The sequence below is a fragment of the Kryptolebias marmoratus genome, linkage group LG7, assembly GCF_001649575.2.
Source record: "Kryptolebias marmoratus isolate JLee-2015 linkage group LG7, ASM164957v2, whole genome shotgun sequence".
Classification (NCBI taxonomy): Eukaryota; Metazoa; Chordata; class Actinopteri; order Cyprinodontiformes; family Rivulidae; genus Kryptolebias; species Kryptolebias marmoratus.
In genome coordinates, this window is record NC_051436.1 from 1740704 (window position 1) to 1763041 (window position 22338).

General features: G+C 41.2%; 5 protein-coding genes across 8 annotated transcripts in view; 3 read left to right on the plus strand and 2 right to left on the minus strand.

Moving 5' to 3' along the window:
- The window catches only part of LOC108249740 (tripartite motif-containing protein 16-like), a 139996-nt gene that overhangs the window by 88247 nt on the left and 29411 nt on the right, over window positions 1–22338 (minus strand). The gene's annotated exons all lie outside the window — the stretch shown is intronic.
- The window catches only part of LOC108251715 (CD276 antigen homolog), a 40574-nt gene that overhangs the window by 12773 nt on the left and 5463 nt on the right, over window positions 1–22338 (plus strand). Inside the window, exon 1 of one of the 4 annotated variants that reach the window (XM_025003119.2) lies at window positions 20402–20622. The exons of 2 other annotated variants lie outside the window; for them this stretch is intronic. In XM_025003119.2, coding sequence (XP_024858887.1) covers window positions 20580–20622 — 43 coding nt within the window. In that variant the 5' untranslated portion in view covers window positions 20402–20579. Of the gene's footprint in view, window positions 1–20401; window positions 20623–22338 lie in introns of those variants that run through there. One more of the 4 variants, XM_017442113.3, reaches the window with a different exon arrangement.
- LOC108251716 (broad substrate specificity ATP-binding cassette transporter ABCG2-like) lies at window positions 706–16608 on the minus strand. The gene is made up of 19 exons (XM_017442114.3): window positions 16502–16608; window positions 15536–15604; window positions 15340–15464; window positions 11380–11439; window positions 11143–11257; window positions 10696–10848; window positions 9939–10096; window positions 9424–9526; window positions 9277–9325; window positions 9105–9203; window positions 5346–5456; window positions 5027–5172; window positions 4495–4577; window positions 3495–3584; window positions 3019–3143; window positions 1878–2032; window positions 1596–1685; window positions 1336–1412; window positions 706–1092 (listed from the first exon to the last, which is right to left on the minus strand). Exons 2-19 carry the CDS (start codon window positions 15587–15589, stop codon window positions 945–947), a joined length of 1941 nt encoding a protein of 646 aa, XP_017297603.1. The 5' UTR covers window positions 15590–15604; window positions 16502–16608; the 3' UTR covers window positions 706–944.
- On the plus strand, window positions 6892–9045 carry LOC108251717 (tripartite motif-containing protein 16). The gene has a single exon (XM_017442116.3). The coding sequence runs from the start codon at window positions 6978–6980 to the stop codon at window positions 8628–8630; it is 1653 nt and encodes a 550-aa protein (XP_017297605.1). The 5' UTR covers window positions 6892–6977; the 3' UTR covers window positions 8631–9045.
- LOC108251714 (broad substrate specificity ATP-binding cassette transporter ABCG2-like) lies at window positions 17740–18826 on the plus strand. Its single transcript, XM_025003118.2, has 3 exons — window positions 17740–17936; window positions 18120–18196; window positions 18440–18826. Exons 1-3 carry the CDS (start codon window positions 17757–17759, stop codon window positions 18585–18587), a joined length of 405 nt encoding a protein of 134 aa, XP_024858886.1. The 5' UTR covers window positions 17740–17756; the 3' UTR covers window positions 18588–18826.

The window sequence follows — 22338 nt, forward strand, 5'->3', positions numbered from 1 at the left end:
GAGGGACTATGTTTCTCGGCTGGCCTGGGAACGCCTTGGGATTCCCCCGGAGGAGCTGGCCCAAGTGGCTGGAGAGAGGGAAGTCTGGGTCTCCCTGCTTAGGCTGCTACCCCCGCGACCCGACCCCGGATAAGAGGAAGATTTGACCAGTGGGTCATGAGATATTTTGCTACCAGAGAAATAAACTCAGACAAAGGTAATTACATTATCGCCCACTTCTCACCTTTGATGGAGGGTGATGATAACATCTGCTTAGTGGCTTTTTTCAGACTGTGTAAAGGTGGACTTTCAGCCAAACAGGAAGTGTTTATCATGTAATACCACTGATGACCACTGGAGGACGCCATTTTATAAGGAGTCCTATTACAAGTGTGCAAAAGTCTTAATCCAGCCCTCATTTCTTTGTTTTCCTTCCAAGCAGCCAAACTTTCTTATAAATGTTTTAAACTGGTCTTCATCAATAGTTCTCCAGACTTTCTGAAGGTTTTTAAAACAGTTTTGTTTTAATGTTTTTAATTATTTTTATTTCAACTTTCTACATTTTTTACAGATGTATTTTTTGTTTCACTTCTATTATTAAATGTTTCCTTTGCTGACCTTCTTAGATTACTCTTTTTAAATTCATGGCTAACTTTTAGCACCACAGTCTGAAGAAATGAGAAGGTTCTGTTCTCGCTCTGGTTTAAGGATAAAGACACGTTCAGAACACAAAGTCATTGTTTTATTTTAGAAAAGAAATTATAAATATAAAATGATACAATAAAGTGCAAAAATTAGAATCAGTTGACATTAATACACGGTGTTAATAAGGAGTGAACAAATGTAATTTTACAAACAGCTTCCTGCTGATTTTATCCCCTGGATCAACTGTTAAACTGAACCGAACAGAGAAAATATTCAAGCAGGTCTGAAAAACACTTGGGCTGCAGAGTCTCCAGAGGAGATCAGGTGAACTTCTTGATGAAGCGCAGTTTGAGGTAGGCAATGGAGAGGAAGCAGAAGATCATGATGATCAGAGCCAGGTGGTTCTGCCACAGACCCCAGGTGGAGTAATCGATGCCCTGCTTCTCCAGGTACGCCTCCCCCGTACACCTGGAGACACAGACACAGAAACCTGTTTTACCTGAGGAAGAATGAGGAGACAGATCCAACGGTACAGACCATGAGAGGATGGAGTTGGACAGAACAGATCATGAGGGAATGGACCACAAAGAATGGACCAAAGGGGACAGTCCACGAGGGAATGGACCGTGCACGGATGGACCTAAAGAGTTTCATTAAATCCTTCCAGCGCTTCAGGAGAACTCTTAGTTTTTGTGTTTTTGTGTTTCTTACGAGATGACTGGAGGGATGTCGGTGTTGTTTAACCCCGAACAGAAGTTCAGCCCGGTGAACTCATTAATCTGCAGAGCCTGAAGACACAAAAGGAGAAATAAAAATCACTCTTATCTCTCCACAGAATTCCGCATTTCTATTTTGCAGAAATCTGAATTCCACAGTTCAGCACAAGGAGGCTGAACTCAGGACTGACACAGAAAATATGATTTATGTAGAAGAGCCTGAAAGCTGATTGGATGGTTAGTTTTTGTACGTACGCTTAAACCGTATCCGGGTATACTGAAGTACTTTAACCAGCTGAGCCAGCCGACGATGGAAGAAACATTCACCAGCAGGCCAGCAAAGATCTGCAGAGAAGAAGAAACAGAAGGAGTCTAAGCTAAGATTGAAATACATGTTTTTAGTTCCTGCAAAGGTTAAATAGCACAAAATAAAATGGGGAAAAACATAAAAGTTGGTGTTAAATTTTCCTGAAGCCATTGAAAAGGTTCAACTGTTGGTCCTCCAGAAGCTCTGTGGTTTGTGTTGATGTGCGTTACCATCATGAAGACGAAGGAAATGGTCATGAAGATGTTGGCAATGGCCACCACCGTCTGGTCGGCTGAGATGGCCATGACCATGGAGGTGGCCGTGTAGGCGACCAGAGCCACGGTGAACATGAAGGTGAAGAACGCCTCCACCGTGAACTTCAGACCTGCAGGAAAACCAACAAAGAGCTTCATCAGGAGACAAAGGTACAGAATGATCATGGGAGAAAGAAAAGTCAACCCTCCTTTAGTTCTTGGGATTACAAAAAAAAACTGATCAGGTTCTAAAATGATTCAAATTTGAGCTCAAGTGAAGAAAAACACACAACAGGTTCCACCGAGTCGTTAAAGTTAAAGCTGGGAGAGAAGAACTGGTTCCAGCCTCGCTGCTTCCTCAGGATCTCAGAGGTTCAGGATCAGGAGCAGCATCAGAGGCTCCACCTGTAGAGAAGCTGCAGGTTCTGCTGCTCTGTGTTAACACAACGCCAGGGCGGAAAGACATCAGCAATGACCTCAGAGAAGCAGCTGCTGCTGGCCATCAATCTGGGAAGGGTCAAAGGTCATTTCCAAACTATCTGGAGTCCATCGTTCTACAGAGAGGAAGATTATTCAAAAGAGGAAATATTTAAAACAGCTGCTGATCTTCACCCTGAAGGTCAGACTGTGCAATAAGCTCCACTTCAGCCTCTACAGGCCTCAGTTAGCAGATTAAAGGTCAAAGGTCATGGCTTGTTTGGAAGAGCTGCAGCAGAAAGTTTCATCTGAAGGAACCAGAAGACTTCTGGAGCAGAACCAGACCAGAGGACAGATGTTTACCCAGAATGCACTGCAGCTGTCAGCACGGTGGTGGAGGGCTGATGGTTTGGGCTGATTCTGGAGTCAGATGTGAGGCCATTTGTCCAACAAACACAGCAGCTAATCTACAGCAGAACGGTCCAGAACCAGAACCTCAGAGAGCTGAGCAGAAACCAATGAGCTGAAGCAACGCTGGAAAGAAGAGTGGGCCACAACTCCTCCACAAACAGGAACCCACTGAGAGTTCTGCTGCTGGAGGAGGTTCTACAATAAAATATATTGGTGCAATTTATCACCAACCAAAAAACGGACAAAAGAAGTTTATGTTAATAAAAAAAGGTTTCTGTATTTTACCCACCGATCATGAAGTAGGCGACACAGGAGAAGACGATGGCAGGAATGGTCCTCAACGTCAGGATATCAGACAGGATCTTACACAGGAAGTAGACGGACACTCGGTAGTAACCGCTGATATATTCATGACTGCAGAAGAAGAGTTTCATCAGTGAACCTCCTCTGAGCAGTTAGTGAGCAACATTAACATGACCTCCAGAGGAGACTCTCAGCACAGGAAGCCTAAATGTTTGCACATGAACTCAACCTTTGACCTTTTTTAGGGAGAACTGGCCTGATTTGTGTCTAAAGCTGGAGGGTTCATCCCACAGCATCAGTTTCACAAATGTTTGTCAATAGATTTAAAAAAATCTTTATTCTGGGTTTTAATTTGTCACTAAATTAATGACAATAAATCCCAAACTGGTAAATATCTGATTTAAGGCGCAGTTTTACACATATTGCCTTTGAGTCATAGGTGTGTTTGTGTGTCAGACCTACGTGAAGAGCTTCCTCTCAGTGATGAAGAGTTCTGCAGCCGACAACGAGCCAAAACACTGATTGGTGACAACGAAGAAGAGACAACCAAGCCTGGAAACACAACAAACTGGTGAAAAGTCTGAATCAACGCAAACTTAAGATTAAAGCTCACAACAAACTGGACGGTACAATTTACAGAACAATGACCACTAACTAGATGTAGGAGCTATTTCTTTATTTTTGCTAATTCTTTAAATTTAGTTTATTGATTTGTTTATTTTCAGGTGAATTTCTAATTTCTGTTTAATCTTAGTTGTTTAGAATATATTTGTAGTTTATTCATTTGTTTAGTTTATACATTTATTTTGTTTGGGATATGGGTAATTTCACATAAATAGACTTTAGGCACATTAAGGGTCATATGGTTTTTTACTTGCTGTAGTGACTATTTGTCCATAAAAAACAAAACTTAAGTGATCACAGTATAACTCAAATAATCCATTGGTGCACATTAGTTTATGGTCTTACGCAGTATAAAGAAAGGTCAAAAAACTGCAATTCCATTCTTTGGCTTTATTCCCCGTTCTGCAGGCAATCAGTCAGTCAGGCAAGCAGGCTTGAGCAGGTGAGACAATCAGGTGAACTAGCAAGGAGAGCAGGAGAGACAGACGAGAGGAAAAGGTGTCGTTTTGTTTGCCTGCAGAACGGGGAATAAAGCCAAAGAATGGAATTGCAGTTTTTTGGATGTTTTTTGACCTTTCTTTATACTGCGTAAGACCATAAACTAATGTGCACCAATGGATTATTTGAGTTATACTTTGATCACTTAAGTTTTGTTTTTATGGACAAATAGTCACTACACTAGAGACACAAGAACCACATCCAACCCAGAATATTAATAATAAATATACACACAGTCAGATGGAGAGTCAACTGCAGCCCAGCTCAGAAAGGGTTAAATGACCATTATAAAGTTAAATGATTAGACCTGAAACTGTCCCAGTTAGCAGCGACGCAGTACCTGTTCTGTATGCCGTTCTCATCCTCCTTGATATCAAAGAAAAGCGCTCCAACAATCAGAGCGAGGAAGATCGTTACGCCGACCTGAACACAAATAAAAACACCAGAAACTCAGCGGTAAAAATACAAGTCAGTGTGGTGATACTTTAAATAATACTGGAATATTTTAAACTCCTAATCACTTTATAGCTGCTGAAAGATTAACAAGAGAACCATCATGTGTCTACGGCTGGTGCACAGACAAAGGTTTTCATAAAGGGGTCACCTGTGATGTTTTCATTTGACCCAATGACCTTGAAATCAATAGGGATCATCCTTGACACATGAGGTGTCCAGCTGTGCATTTTTGACATTTCTATGTTGAAGGATTATCAATTTTGAGCTCTGACAGGAAATTGTCCACAGAAGGACCAACGGTGCCACACTAAAATACGTCCCGCCGTAGGACGGGCGTATAAAAACGAAAACCTCAGAACCACAGATCATATTTTGTTTAAAGGAGAAACAGACTCAGGCTCGCTCTGTGTTTCTACCTGGGCGATGGAGGTCTGAGGGTTGAGGATGAGGTTGCGGAACGTTCTCTTGAGAACCCATCTGAACTGCGTCAGGAAACTGGTGTTGTAGGTGATGGTTCTGGAGGGAGAAGACCTGGTCGTCTGCTTTCCCTGAACGATCTTTTCTAAGAGACAGAAAGTATAAATCCAAACAAATACTTTTAGGTTCTGAACATGTTTGTTGTCTCTTCATCAACATTTTGTCTTTGTGGTTCAACAGCATCTGAATGCTGCTTGAAGAAAAATATGCTTCACCAGAAACTATTAAAAATGAATCCTAATGATTTTTGGTACCTACCCAGCTCTTCTTTTGTTTGTTTAAAGTGTTGGCAGTTTCTGTACTCCTCCACCAGTTTGTCTTCGATTCCTTTCCTGGACTTTGTCACCGAATCTAAATCTTGAGTTGAATCTGCACAGAACAACAGAAAACTCAAGATAAGACACAATGTAGGGCTTGAAATTATCTCATCATTTCTCTGAAAATATACAGTGAGGTCAAGATTCATCAGTCCATCTTTTTTATTCTGTTGGTTCTCCAAGTCAAGAAAACATAAAAACTGACCCCACCTTGGTATGGACTCTCCCAGAGATGCTGAAAGTGTCACCCATTTATAGTTGGAGTCATACCCTCTGATGACCAGTTTTTTAAAAGATAGACCACCACTTTGGGCTCTGAACTTAAAGGAAATGTCCTCAAAACCTGTGCAATGATCTACAGGTGTTTCAGTCAAGAACACCCAGCAATAAAAAGGACCTTGAGGAACCCAGGATTGATCTCATCCACCTCAGGACCACTTCTGACTTGTTGAACTACTTCAACAACCTCAGCAAGTCTTCCATGAACGCGAACAACTGCTTCCATCAGGAAAAGCACATCCACCTGGTGGAGAAGCTCCACCTTCAGTTGATGTCAGCAGCACATGTAAAGGATCTCTGAGGCTGACTGACCACAGCCTTAGCAAACTTCTCCCATGGAGGACGTTCAGCTGGCTTGACCTGCTGGTACCTCTGCTGTGCTACAAACATCTGTAGAACTTCTTCAGCCCAATGGCTCTCTTTACCTCAAGTGTCCACCACTGCATTCATGACCAGCACAAACCAGCTTACAGCCACAGTTCTGTACAGCTGCTTCAGCCATGATGAACCAAATCATTGCCTAATTGGGCTCCATGTCCCCAACCTGCCTCAGTTTACTGGAAAAGCAATGCTGCTGGAAAGTTGGATAAGATCTGGACTAAGGCTTCTGCCAGACTTTTCTGGGACATCTTTTGTGACATTTAAGGAACACTGAACATGTCCAGCACCTCCTCCAACAGATGGTCTGACTCAGCACCTTCTCTTTGCCTGAGTGTCCATAATTTATTGTTACAGATCTCATGATTTCCAAAAAAGAGGAAACAGAATCATGGAAATCAACAAATAAGATGAAATCCAGAGAGATCCAGAGCTTTTACTTCGCAGATCCTCCTGGGGAATCCCAAGTGTTCCCAGGCAGAAACAACTCCCCCAGGAAGTTCTGGGTCTCCTCCCATTGGAACATAGATGGAAGTGACCAGGAGGCATCCTAGTCAGATACATGAATGACCTCAAGTAACTCATTCTGATGCAAAGGAGCAAAAGCTCTACTTTGAGAGACCCGAACCCTAAACCTAACCCCATGATTGATTATTTTCAATCAAGACAATAAACTGAAAACAACAGTTTAATGTTTTAAAAAGTCCATAATGCAGCATGAAACTGTTCTTTTATCTAAAATGAGACAAACATTAAAAACCTGCTCTGCCTCTTTAACAGGTCTGACAGCTCAAACTACACGTCAGCAGGTAAAACTGAAAAACAAAACAGAACTTGGGCTTGGCTTCTTGTGTAACACATTTAGTCGTCTTGTTTTCTGTTCTTAAGAGGTGAAACTTTGCAGCAAGAAAACCAAATGGATTCAAGAAAAGTCTCTTGTTCGATCTGTTTGGATCTCCTGAAGGATCCGGTGACTATTCCCTGTGGACACAGCTACTGTATGAACTGTATTAAAACCTGTTGGGATGAAGAGGATCAGAGGAGAATCCACAGCTGTCCTCAGTGCAGGAAGGACTTCATACCAAGGCCTGTTCTGGTGAAAAGCACCATGTTAGCAGAGTTGGTGGAGGAGCTGAAGAAGACTGGACTCCAAGCTGCTCCAGCTGATCTCTGCTATGCTGGACCTGAAGATGTGTCCTGTGATGTCTGCACTGAGAGGAAACTGAAGGCTGTCAAGTCCTGTCTGGTCTGTTTGGCCTCTTACTGTGAGAAACACCTCCAACCTCACCATGAAGCTCCACCGTTACAGAAACACCAGCTGGTGGAGCCCTCCAAGAAGCTCCAGGAGAACATCTGCCCTCGTCATGATGAGGTGATGAAGATTTTCTGTCGTACTGATCAGCAGTGTATCTGTTATCTCTGCTTCATGGATGAACATAAAGGACATGAAACAGTCTCAGCTGCAGCAGGAAGAGCTGAGAAGCAGAAGGAGCTCGAGGCGAGTCGACAACAAATCCAGCAGAGAATCCAGGACCGACAGAAAGATGTGAAGCTGCTCCAACAGGAGGTGGAGGCCATCAATGTCTCTGCTGATAAAACAGTGGAGGACAGTGAGAAGACCTTCACTCAGCTGATCCGTCTCATCCAGAAAAGAAGCTCTGATGTGAAGCAGCAGCTCAGATCCCAGCAGGAAACTGAAGTGAGTCGAGTCAAAGAGCTTCAGGAGAAGCTGGAGCAGGAGATCACTGAGCTGAAGAGGAAAGACGCCGAGCTGGAGCAGCTCTCACACACAGAGGATCACAACCAGTTTCTCCACAACTACCCCTCAGTGTCAGCACTCAGTGAGTCTACACACTCATCCAGCATCAAGAGTCGTCCTCGGAGACACTTTGAGGACGTGACAGCAGCTGTGGAGGAGCTCAGAGACAAACTACAGGACGTCCTGAGGGACATGTGGACAGACATCTCACTGAGAGTCTCTGAAGTGGACGTTTTACTGCCACAACCAGAACCAAAGACCAGAGATGGATTCTTAAAATATTCACAAGAAATCACTCTGGATCCAAACACAGCAAACAGATATCTGTTGTTATCTGAGGGGAACAGAAAAGTAACATTAATGGAACAACAACAGTCTTATCCTGATCATCCAGACAGATTCACTTATTATTATCAGGTTCTGAGCAGAGAGAGTCTGACCGGACGTTGTTACTGGGAGGTGGAGTGGAGCGGGAGAGGGGTCTGTGTTGCAGTCGCCTACAAGGATATCAGGAGAGCAGGAAGTTCAGATGATTGTGAATTTGGATTCAATGACAAATCCTGGGCCTTATATTGTGACACAAACAGTTATGAATTTTGGTACAATAATGCCCGTACTCCAGTCTCAGGTCCTGGTTCCTCCAGAGTCGGAGTGTACCAGGACCACAGAGCAGGTGTTCTGTCTTTCTACAGCGTCTCTGAAACCATGACTCTCCTCCACAGAGTCCAGACCACATTCACTCAGCCGCTCCACGCTGGGGTTTGGGTTTTTAATAAAGGATCAACTGCTGAGTTCATTAACCTGAAATAGTCCAAAGATCCCTGAAGTTCTGTTGGTCAGAATCTGGTTTGTTTTCCAGTTTATTTGATCTCTTATTGTTGTAAAATCTCTCCACTGCACAGAGAACAGCTGCTAAACACACTTTACTGCAGATCTTTAGATATTAGATTCTTTATGTATGAAATGCAGTTTATAAATGAAGTTTAACCCAATTTAAGACTATTATTATGTTTCTGAGCTCTTCTAGCAGTTTAGGTAACAGATCTGTGTTCAATCAGTTGTTGGAATATCTGAAATTCATTTATTCTCTAAATCTGTTGTTTTTTGCATCATTTAACCAAATTTCTGATTGTTTTTGGTGAATCTTTTCCTTTGGTTTTATGCATCTGAATGTTGAGGATGATAATGTAAGTATAGTTTAAATAAAACATCTATAAGATTCATATTGAGTGGTTATTTTTCCTGTTATTACCCAGAGTTCCTTTAGTTTTTGAAACAACAAACCTTCTGTGTCCAGGCTGTTGAGAGTGACGGCGGTCGAATCTCCGTTGATGACGTCCAGGAAGAAGTCTGCAGGGTTGTTGTGAGCCTCACAGGTGTATCCTGGAAAAATCCTCCAGTTCAGAACGTCTCGTTTCGGATCAGATCACGCTGAATATTTGATTCATGATCTTACCGATGTCTGAAAAATACTCCAGTGCTGACTGTGCCGGGCCGTGGTAAACCTGAGGGGTTTTAAATTGACAGAGAAGGAAAGTTAGTGTCTTGTTCTTTTCACATTATTCAGTTTACTGATGAAGTGTTTTAAAACGCAGCCGTTGACCTGTTTGCCGTTGACGAGCAGGGTGAGGCTGTCGAACAGGCGGTAGATGGTGTATCTGGGCTGATGGATGGACAGGATGATGGTGCGACCGTGGTTCGACATCCTACACAAACACAACTTGAATCCATAAAAAAAAAAAAAACTAACTTAACTTCCAAAAGGAGTCATTTAGTTTCTGTGCCAAACATCTGGACTTCAGTGAGAATTATTTTCTAATCATTTTTAAACTAAACTCATTTTTTGACATACGTGTCATAAAATTTTATAACTGATTCTGTTCTAGTAGAAATAATAAATGAACTGTAGTTCATAGATGAACCAGTTCAGGTTAAATCTTCCTGAAAAGGTCCGACACTGCCACCTGCTGACGTAAACCTGTACCTGTAATATAATCGAAAATAATGGCATATTATCAGAACGGCACCATAATAAATCTGCTTTCTGATTGGCTGTGATCTGCCACCAGGTGTTACGTCTGCAGATGGAGCTTGTTGTAAAAATGTGATATTTTTCACCTCTTGAGCAGCAGCAGCACAGAGTTGGCCGTGCTGGCGTCAAGTCCGGTGGTGGGTTCATCCAGGAAGAGGACGGCCGGGTCGATGATCAGCTCCATGCCGATGTTCGTCCTCTTCCTCTCGCCGCCAGAGATCCCACGAATCAGCTGAGTGCCCACCTGCTCAAAGACAACAAACTCATAAGTTACTGTGCCTTTCCTTTAAATCAGTGGATCCTAATTTTAGGGTCAGAAGCCCACAGGGGGCCAGGAAACAATGAGTGTAAGGTCTTAAGATGATTCCCAGGATTCAAATTTAATTTTAGGATGATTGCTAATAGCACATTTTTGGCCACAGTTGTTAAGAAATATAAACCATTTGTCATAAATTAGGTTAAATTTTAAATAGTATTAAAAAATACTTTAATGGTTGTTTATGTTGTCTCTGTACGTTTGATTTTTGCCTCATTATGGATATTATTTTGAAAGGGGTCGTTTATAGATTCATTAGGGATGTTTTTTGGGGCTCATTCAGAATTTTTGTTTGGTTTATTAGCTGTTTGTGGTTTTAAAGTGTTGTTTTGGCTTATTAGGGATGTTTGTACACTTTGCTGGTTTTTGCTGTTTTCAGTTTGTGGATCAGAACCTGAATTGTTTGAGAAGCACTGTTAATTCAATATTTCCATCCTTAACTCTTTTTCTTTTGTTTTTTCCTTCCTACTTGTTTAGTCTGTGTATACCTGTGTTGAATATTTTCCGAGTTTTCCTTCCTTCCTCACCTTGGAGTCTGCCACTCGTCCCAGTCCCAGTTCCTGGATCAGCTTGTTGACCTTCTGGTCTTTCTCCTGCTGAGTGATGGTCGACGGGAGACGCAGCGCCGCTGAGAAGGTCAAGTTTTCTCTGACGGTCAGAGTTCCCATCACCACATCGTCCTGCAGTCAGAACCCCCGGCTTACCAAAACTAAAACATCCAACTCAAATATTTGAAACTACAACATGAATTTAATTTCCTCTGCCGTGATTCCTCCTTTAAAACAATTTATTTAATGTGACAAAAACAGCTTTAACTGAAGAAGCTGATCTTATTGTTGCAGGTGGTTTGTTCCTTCCCTTCCAGGAAACTCTCCTGATTGAAAACATTTAGAGTTGGAAGCCTCAGGTTTAACTTCCTGCCTGCAGAACTGACTTCCTGTCCACAAGTCTGACTTCCTGCCTGCTTCACCCACCTGCACCACATATCCAGACAGACACTTGAAGTTCGGAGGCTGAGGAGCTCCGTCGATCAGGACTTCTCCTGACAGACCTGCGGGATCTTTCCTGGCTGCAAGAACATCCAGGAATCTGAAGGAAAAAACGGCTCATAAACTTGTGAACGAGAAAACAAACATTTGTGTAAATATTCGCTCTTTTCTTTTAACTTTAAAACAAAAATCCATGTTTTAATAAACATATGCAACACTCACGATGACTTCCCACTTCCTGTCGCCCCCATGATGGCGTTCAGACCAGGCTTCATGAGCCCACTGAGGAGGAGAAGACCTGAGGTAAATGCTTGTGTTCGTCTGTCTGTTAGCAAAATATCTCATGAACCACTGGACAGATTTTACACAAAACTCTCTGCAACTAAACCTTGGATGAGCATCTACAACTGATTATTTCTCTGAGTTAATCTGATTCAAGATGGACGCCACAGCTAATCAACCTTAGCAAATACGAAAAAGGCAATAACTCAGTCAGTTTTACAGATGTGGAGCTTAAATTTGGTGTGGTGGTAGCTGAGGGTCATCCCCAACACATGCTTTGATCGCTAACAGATCAGGTGTGATGATTCAGCTGCATGGACATGTTCACGTGTTTCAGATCGACTGAAAGTAAGTTTAGAGAAAGTTTTCCACAAAGGATGAAGTCTTACATTACGCCTTTATCATCAAAGACGAAGGGCAAATATATTTACCTTTTTGTGGTGATAATTCACTTTCATAAAGGGACATATCCTGCTAAACGGAGGGCACAGAGGCGGAGCCAAAGGGTGGCCAACGGTGGCCACCATAGATGAATCCTCGGCACCAATCATTGGAGAAAACTATGCTCTCTAGTTTTTATTTTACTTAAAACTAGCATTTCCTGTAGTGGCTGGATTACATATATATATATATATATATATATATATATATATATATATATATATATAGAGAGAGAGAGAGAGAGAGAGAGTGGTGGCCATCTTGGTTTTTGATGTGGACACCCAGTTTTCGATTGCAACCTTATGGAAGTTATTCAGCTCACAAAGTCAACCAGACAGATGGACGGAGGGTATGTCCAAGTCCCCTCTTTGTGTTATGATGGGGGACAACAAACAGAAATAAGCTGTTTATGTTAGCTCAATATTAAAGAGACCAGAAAGCTCTAATTTGCTGAAGCAGAACAGAAGTCGACCCTCCCAGTCGTTTGTGTCGTCTTCTTTGTCCTTTATGTTCCAGTTGGTTTTATAAATGACGGTTTTATTGTCTTTTTTATGTCCTTCTCTGCAGAAAAACGTGAAGGAGGTGTCTAAATGAGTGGGATTGTCTTTGTTTGTTGGACAGTGAGGCCATGGTAACCGCTTCAACCGAACAAACTCTGCCCTTCGACCAAATAAAGTTTTATAACATTCAGACATTTCAAATAAACCAAAAGTAAAAACTCTTATCAGGAGCATACCATTAGGAATAATTAGAAGGAAAATGGACGTCACTTTTCGTTAATGAACGTTTTTTTAAAAATAAATAAATAAAAATTCATAAAAAGTTCTGATTACAGTCAGCTGATGTGAGAGTTTAATTCTGTTAATGATTAAACCCATGAAACAATAAAGCACCAAAGGCGCTCCATGTGGTACAGAGCGTTAAGTACGCTGACCTTTGACCCTGAGCAGATTTCATAACTTTTCTTAAAAGACATTCTGACTGTCTCTGAATGACGAAACATCAGCTGCTGGTGTTTCAGACGCAGGAAACACTTTAATCTGCTAAAAAACGGTTTGTTTTTACAGCTTTTGGATTCATAAACATCGTAAATCTGAGCCACATTCAGGATGCTGTTTGCACCGTTTCAAAGATACTTTCTTTGTTTTTATATCTTCCATTTCTAATATGTTTAAATAATTTTATACACAATCTATATTATGTCTTAATTATCTGATAATGTAACAAAGTGGTGATTTAAAACATTTGCTTTAAAGCTAAATCAAGATTTTGACAGAGAAAAATCTGAACACAAGTAAGATTTTACTTTATTTTCTGTTTTTAAATAATACATGTTAGAAAGCCTTATTTGCACACCACTACTTTTAAACATTATTATTTTAAAGGAACTTATTGCAAACTATGAAATGAAGCATAAAAAGTGCAGTTCGGAGGATTTTACTCCAGTAGTTTTCCAGATGCATTCATGTGCAATTCTGAAGTGCAGGTATGCACTCAATGTAAACAAAGCACTTTTATCTGCTTATTTAAATTAATCTGACTGTAAATATGAACCAGTACATTAAACCCAAATGGCTCTTCCATTTTCAAACAAACACACCTGGTGGTTTCATGGTTTTAATTTAAGGACACGTTAACCGTCGTTATATGAAAACTGTTGAGCAGATTTGGTTTATTACCTTTTTTTTGGACCAGTCTTCATGACTTTGCAAAGCTTGAATGTTTTCTAACGTTGCGTCTACAGTGACTCAGCAGTTTCACTTCTGTGTTTCTGGGATGTGAACTCTTACTCTTCAGGAACTAAAACTGGAGCTTCTCAGCGCTTTCATGACTAATGTTAATCAGAAACATGTGGAGTCGCTGACTCAGCAGAATTTACACACGCAAACAATGACACTGCAGTTTTGTATGACTCTGCCATTTTATCAGTTTTACAACTCGTGATTTAATCTAATGAACTGATGAGCCGTTTTCTGTGACCGGAGACTTTCGATGAATTTATGATTATTTATTTACAACTGAAGCCTTTATGGAAATTCATACACACTAAAAACTGCTGGGTTATAAACAACATAATTAGTAAACCAGGGTTGGGTCAAATTTGGACCCTGGGTGGTTTTTGATCCAACACACTGGGTTCAGCTTTCCACCCAAAAACCTAGTTATTGTTGACTAATCTGTTGAGTTAAAGGTACTAAAAACACAAAATCTGGGTTATTAGATGATTACAACTTGAGTTGGTGCTATTAGCTATTAGCACTTCAAGAAACCAAACTCACTGTCTGGTGCAAACCAGGTTAAACATCTTACTAGTTGTTTTTAAACCATCTTCCCTTTACTTCCTGGAGCAGAGGTCCAATCAGGTCCCATTTTGGTCAAACCAACAGCTTTAACCCAGAATGTGAGTTATCCGAACAACCCAGCAGTTTTTAGTGTGTAGCAACTTTTATTTTGCTGATTTTGATCAACGTGAAGCGTATACTTCCCAAATATGAAGCTTTGTCACAGCATTATGCAGCAGAAACCTCCGTTACGTAACATTCGTCCTCCATCTGCTGGGATTGTCAGTGACTCAGAATCACAACTTCCTCCGATCCGAAGTCTCGTTTTTAAATACTTGACAGATTTTCCTTTTTTTCTGTGGCTACTTTCTAAACAACAACCCATCAGTAAAATGATTCCCTGTACAATCAGACAACAGTAATGTGATTTTTTTCCAGGCGAACAGTTTAATTGAGCGTTTGACACACCTTCCATCCTGTCAATGATTCAACACAATAAACTACAGAAGATAAGACCCGTTATAAACTGTAAACCTCGCTGCCCTTTGACTTCCAAGTTTTCATAACATGCACACGATGAAAGATGGTTTCATAACTAAATCAGACATTACCTGCTTTTTGAGGCTGTTTATGAATAAAACCAATCTGAACGTTTTTAAACACCGTTCTCTTTTAGACGGATTCTAAACATTTTGTTCTCGTCAGTCGTTTAGGTTTAAAACATCAAAATATTCTAAGATAATTTGTTTGTACCTCAGTGACGGTTATTTTCGGGTCGGTGTAATTCCTGGGAAACAACAGGATTCTCAGAATTTGACACCCAGAACTTTCCCGTTGTGCCAAGCCATTGAAGCGGGCTGGCATCCTGCCGCTGCGGCTGTTTGTTGCTTTAAGCTCGGAGTTATTGTCGTCTAACGGCCTTCTGTATTTACAGCTTGTGTGTTTCAGAGGCAAAGTGGAAACCTGAGTCTACTTCCTTCCTTCGCCTCCCAACATGTGAGAGTGTTTAATCCCAACCTGGCTTCATCAAGTCACGTCCTGATGACAGGAAGACAAACGCTTATTCTTTACCTGACGGCCAAGACCTGATAGAAGATCTAAAGCTTTCTTTAAATATTCTGGGAGGTTTAGGATTCGTGAACCCTGAGTCCACGTCTTGGACACATCGTGCACTCACTTGAGGTCGATGAGGATGTCTTTGGTTGTGGCCTTCTTTCGACAAAAACAGCCTCCTCCCTGCTTCACTTTGTAGAAAATATTGTGGAAACTGACGGTGGCACCGTGCTGGCTCGGCCCCGCGAACTGAAACACAATTAATTATCACCCACAAGCCGAACATCTTCTGTGCAGCTGGAATGGAGTCAGGAAGTTACCTTTTTGGAAAGTCCGTTTAGGCCCATCTCCGCGGCCTCACTATTGTTCGACATCCTTTCCCTCTGCTCCTGTGTCCAGAACACAAAATAAATAAACGTTTCTTAGTTTTAAAATACACTTTTTTCCATCCAGAGTCAATAATATGTCTATAAATAGTGTCATATTTGCAGTAATACCTTCTGTTTGTGTATTTTTAAATTACTTCTTTAAATTTGCAGCTGATTCCAAGATTAGCTGGCAGCTAGCTCATAGTAGTTGAACCATCAGCTTTTAGCTAACATTAACAGCTTTTTTTGGTTTTTCCTGACAGGTCAAATATTAGCCGAAATGTCACCAACAAACGAAAACAACTTTGCTGTCAGGTCCAATATCAGCCAAACTTTCAGTCGCTAACGGAAACATCTTTGTCCTGTCAGATCTCGTTAGCTCTCATATTTCTTTTTAAACAATTTCACTTTTTTATGACCTAACTTTAGCAATTAAAATACTTGTTTTCAAGATTTCAGCAATGAAATCACTAACACTAACGTTGCTGCAATTAAATAAGTTTCAAGATTTCAGCCAATTAAAAGAAGTTAATTCAGCACTCTGCATTTATGCTGCATTTTTGTGAAAAATTCAACTTTTCTGGTGTATCCTTATGTTCTGTTACTGATGTTCAAACAGATTTATTTGAGTCAAAATCCCATCGGATTGTTGGACTTTCCTGTTCAAACACTGGTTTATTTGAACAATCAGGCAGACATGCTGCTGTTTTGGAGTTTTCCTACAGTTCTGCTGAATGTCCTGAAGTGGAATCTGTCAAACTGAAAATCAGCTAAATGTAATTCTTCCTCTTTTCAACAGCGACTCATTTTATCAAAGAAAGACAAACTCAGTTAAACATGATACAGATTTCTGTCAGATTAATTAGTATAAAAGACAAACATTACAAGTAAAAGAGTCAATAAAAAGGAATTTCTCACGAGCTGAAGTCAGATAGTGGCGGTGTGGACAGCTGGCGGCAGATATCCAGACAGGATGTGGAGCGGGCCAGCGCAGGACTCTCTCTGCTGAGATCAATGTGTGTTTGACAGAAGGCAGCCAGCTCAACGTCAGGCTGCGCATGTCTGCTCAGAGTGCTGAGTCATGTTTCATGACTCAGGCCTGATATGAGAGGAAGGGAGAAGGGCAGCGGCTCAAGTCTGAGAAATCACAGAAATCACAGAAATCAGAGAAATCAGAGAAATCAGACAGTAAAGGTGCTTCACTGCCAGGAACAGCAAATTATAGGCTTATAGTCAGGTACCCTGTCATCCAACCATCATCCAACCATCCGTCATCCAACCATCATCCAACCATCCGTCATCCAACCATCATCCAACCATCCGTCATCCAACATCATCCAACCATCTGTCATCCATCATCCAACCATCTGTCATCCAACCAACCATCTGTCATCCAACCATCATCCAACCAACCATCTGTCATCCATCATCCAACCATCCGTCATCCAACCATCTGTCATCCATCATCCAATCATCATCCAACCAACCATCTGTCATCCAACCATCATCCAACCAACTATCTGTCATCCAACCATCCATCCAACTAACTATCTGTCATCCAACCATCGTCCAACCATCTGTCATCCAACCATCTGTCATCCAACCATCATCCACCCATCCATCTGTCATCCATCATCCAACCATCTGTCATCCAATCATCATCCAACCATTTTTCATCCAACCATCATCCAACCAACCATCTGTCATCCATCATCCAACCATCTGTCATCCAACCAACCATCTGTCATCCAACCTGTCATCAAACCAACCATCTGTCATCCAACCATCCATCCAACCAACTATCTGCCATCCAACCATCCATCCACCCAACCATCTGTCATCCAACCATCATCCAACCATCTGTCTGTCTAATCATCCATCCATCTATCATCCAACCTGTCATCAAACCAACCATCTGTCATCCAACCATCATCCAACCATCCATCTGTCATCCAACCTGTCATCCAACCAACCATCTGTCATCCAACCACGACCCACGGTTCTGTTGTTACCAGTTTGACTGTTGGAGACACCAACCTGTAGAGTGTTGAACATCATTAAACACCCGCAGCAGACAGCATGTGGCTGTTGATTTTAAATAGGTAGATTTTTTAGATGATTTTTTTTAGATAGGTAGATGTTTTAATTGTCTCTTTGTGTATTTTTCCACATCATGTTTCATTTTAAAGAGCTGTGTGACCTCAGACAACAACAAGACGAGCAGATAAATATCTCTCAGACTTCTGTTTCTTCTTCTCTGCAGATCTTTGCTGGCCTGCTGGTGAATGTTTCTTCCATCGTCGGCTGGCTCAGCTGGTTAAAGTACTTCAGTATACCCGGATACGGTTTAAGCGTACGTACAAAAACTAACCATCCAATCAGCTTTCAGGCTCTTCTACATAAATCATATTTTCTGTGTCAGTCCTGAGTTCAGCCTCCTTGTGCTGAACTGTGGAATTCAGATTTCTGCAAAATAGAAATGCGGAATTCTGTGGAGAGATAAGAGTGATTTTTATTTCTCCTTTTGTGTCTTCAGGCTCTGCAGATTAATGAGTTCACCGGGCTGAACTTCTGTTCGGGGTTAAACAACACCGACATCCCTCCAGTCATCTCGTAAGAAACACAAAAACACAAAAACTAAGAGTTCTCCTGAAGCGCTGGAAGGATTTAATGAAACTCTTTAGGTCCATCCGTGCACGGTCCATTCCCTCGTGGACTGTCCCCTTTGGTCCATTCTTTGTGGTCCATTCCCTCATGATCTGTTCTGTCCAACTCCATCCTCTCATGGTCTGTACCGTTGGATCTGTCTCCTCATTCTTCCTCAGGTAAAACAGGTTTCTGTGTCTGTGTCTCCAGGTGTACGGGGGAGGCGTACCTGGAGAAGCAGGGCATCGATTACTCCACCTGGGGTCTGTGGCAGAACCACCTGGCTCTGATCATCATGATCTTCTGCTTCCTCTCCATTGCCTACCTCAAACTGCGCTTCATCAAGAAGTTCACCTGATCTCCTCTGGAGACTCTGCAGCCCAAGTGTTTTTCAGACCTGCTTGAATATTTTCTCTGTTCGGTTCAGTTTAACAGTTGATCCAGGGGATAAAATCAGCAGGAAGCTGTTTGTAAAATTACATTTGTTCACTCCTTATTAACACCGTGTATTAATGTCAACTGATTCTAATTTTTGCACTTTATTGTATCATTTTATATTTATAATTTCTTTTCTAAAATAAAACAATGACTTTGTGTTCTGAACGTGTCTTTATCCTTAAACCAGAGCGAGAACAGAACCTTCTCATTTCTTCAGACTGTGGTGCTAAAAGTTAGCCATGAATTTAAAAAGAGTAATCTAAGAAGGTCAGCAAAGGAAACATTTAATAATAGAAGTGAAACAAAAAATACATCTGTAAAAAATGTAGAAAGTTGAAATAAAAATAATTAAAAACATTAAAACAAAACTGTTTTAAAAACCTTCAGAAAGTCTGGAGAACTATTGATGAAGACCAGTTTAAAACATTTATAAGAAAGTTTGGCTGCTTGGAAGGAAAACAAAGAAATGAGGGCTGGATTAAGACTTTTGCACACTTGTAATAGGACTCCTTATAAAATGGCGTCCTCCAGTGGTCATCAGTGGTATTACATGATAAACACTTCCTGTTTGGCTGAAAGTCCACCTTTACACAGTCTGAAAAAAGCCACTAAGCAGATGTTGTTATCACCCTCCATCAAAGGTGAAAGGTAGGCGATAATGTAATTACCTTTGTCTGAGTTTATTTCTCTGTTAGCAAAATATCTCATGACCCACTGGTCAGATTTTAGTGGAATTCTCAAACTAATCATTGGATGAAGATCTACAACTGATCAACCTTTGGAGTCTATACTCTAGTGTAGATTTTCAGTCATCCAGGACATGGTAAATCCAGAAATAATAAATTAAAAAACAACACAAGTGGACTTCTACTCTGTAGCTGAAGGCATTTTGTTTCCCATCCGGGGATTAATGCAGATTAATGTCCCTCCCCTCCCTTCTGAGGGTCATTAGGGTCTTTGTTTGTCTGTATTTCACTTTTACCTGCTGATATGTAGTTTGAGCTGTCAGACCTGTTAAAGAGGCAGAGCAGAGCAGAAAACAAAGAAATGAGGGCTGGATTAAGACTTTTGCACATCTGTAATCACCAGTATTAATGATAAATTAAATCTTTAACCCTGTTTTAAATAGACAAAGCCCTGTAAGGAGCCTTTTAGGAAAAAACAATAACTGTTTCTGACAGGTAGTAATAATCTGTCCCACCACAGGTGGCGCTCTCCAGGCAGATCTGATTACTAAATGTTTATTTTCTCTCAATAAGAGGAATAAAATCAAACTGAACGGCTGTAAATAAACTCCGTGACTGTTTTTTTGGGAGCAGAAAGGGTTGGCAAACTTACTTCTTGTGACTAAATAAATGATTTTCTTTATCAGAGTTTTTCTTTAGTCAACCAGCAGGAGGAGTCTGCTGGGTCTGTTTACTGTTTACACCTTTAATTTAACACAGGAGGAAATTACACATTTAGGCATTTTCTACAGCTGAAGCTGCTGTGATTACAGGATGTTGGACCCATAAATGATCAGTAAATAACCTCAGAATCATGTGACCATGTGACTGTAGACACATCTATAGATAATTCTGTGAAATAAGTCAGTGACAGAGAACACTGGATGAAAAACAGAGAAACAGATCAGGTTTCAGCTGAACCGGTTTCCTCTGCTGCTGGCGTTTTGTGAAACGGACCAATCAGAGAGGCGAACGAAACAAACAGCAGAGTTTTGTCCTGACACACCTGTGAAGAGACTGGCTGATCAGGGGAAGGAGTTCCTGAGAACTGAGGCGTTCTCCTGCTGAGAGCTGCTAACTTCCTGGAGGTGAAGAGACGGTGAAGTGTTGTCAGAGAGTCAGGAGACCATCAGCTGCTGGGAGCTGAGGGCTCTTACTTTGACAGGAACAGGAACAGGAACAGGCAGATGAAGATGAAGATGTTGGTGGGGTTTGGGATCCTCCTGCTCGGTAAGATCAGCTGCTCTTTGTCTTCTTGAAGCTTCATTTGGGTCCAAACCCAGAATCAGACCTGACTGAGCCTGATGAGAGCTGAAGTCTCTAGCCCGGTCCCAATCCTCGCACTACGCCCCTCTATGAAGCGTGTTCTCAGTCAAAGTGCACAGAAAGGGTTTGTGTGCTCAGGTTACAAGCATGCAGATATTGGAGAATTGGGACAGTACAGGTTACGTATAGCGTTTTTTTTTTGTTTGTTTGTTTGTTTTTTGCCCTGGTGGAAGGCGGACGTATTCTTCTCGTGCCTTGGAGATCTTGGAGAAGCTGCTCGTTTTGGAACAACAGATTGGACCTGAAATTCGGCTATTTGGATTCGAGAATGTACCAGCAAAGACTTCAAAGCAGACTCAAAACAAAGTCAGCCTGTTCCAAAACAACTCTGTTGTTACCTACATTTGTCTTATCAAGTCTCCATGGAATTTATGTCAATAGAAGCTTCTCCCCCTTCCATTGCTTGTGAACATTCATGGACTTTCCTGCAAACACACACACACCAATGCATTACACTGCCTTCTACTGTGTCTGGAAACACACACACACATTCTCATACTCATACTTGCCTTTTTATTTTATTTTTTCCTTCCGTTGTTCCTTATTTAGATTATCTATATATATTAGAAATTCTGACATTGGCTGTTCAGAGGGCCTTGGTACTGTTAGTTAGAGTTCGTACCTTAGTTTAGTTTAGTCATGTTTAGTTTATCTTAGCATCTCTCATGTTGGCTGTTTAGCGGGCCTTGGTAATGTTAGTACCTTATGTTTAGACCTTAGTTAGTAATTGTTATGTCAGCCTATAGAGGGTCTGGTTCCATTTAGAAAGCTCGGTATCATTAGCTTAGCATTCTCATGTTTTAGATTACTTATACAAACTGTACACTTAGTTTAGTTTATTTTGTTTAGCTTTTGTGTTTCATTGTGTTTAATTGTGTTTCATTGTTTAATTACTGCATTATCATGTTCTGTAGCTTTGTCTGTAATTTTGTTCTTGTGTTGTAAAGCACTTTGAGTCGCCTTGTGCTGAAAAGTGCTATATAAATAAATGTACCTACCTACCTACCTACCTACGTCTTCAACTTGCACTTCTGGGCTGTAACTGTGACATACAACATGGCTGACCAGTCGTTGTTTTGGTATTCTAAGAAGGTGCCAGTATAATTTTAAAAGTACAGTTTAGGTATTTTTGCTTTCCAAAGTCATTGCAGGAGATATTTGGCTGTTCTGACTTGTTGAATACAGAGCAAAGTTTGATAGTATTCACACCTGTACAGCAGAGTGAAACAAGAATTATTTCAATACTTTACATTTGAAAACTGCTTTTTTCGTGACAGTAGCAGCTCGCTCTGTCACCACTGCCATATTTCTGCCGTTTAATTCAAAACCCTTTCATTGTCAATAAAGATAATAAAAAGTATATATAATCAAAACGTCACATGCAGCGATGAATGCCTGGATGCAGTCTTAGCTAAAGGGCGGATGTAGTACAAAAAGGGGGTGGGGCTAAAGAGCACTCTTCAGCATGAACGTGCATCTGAAGGACACGAGGGTGGAACGAGGGTGGAGGGCGAGTATTAAGACCGGGTCCAACATGGCTGCTCTCACCACAGTCTGTAAACCTTTCCTTTGACCTTTGCTGACACCCTTTTGTCACATGGGACTGGGCCTCTGGCTGCT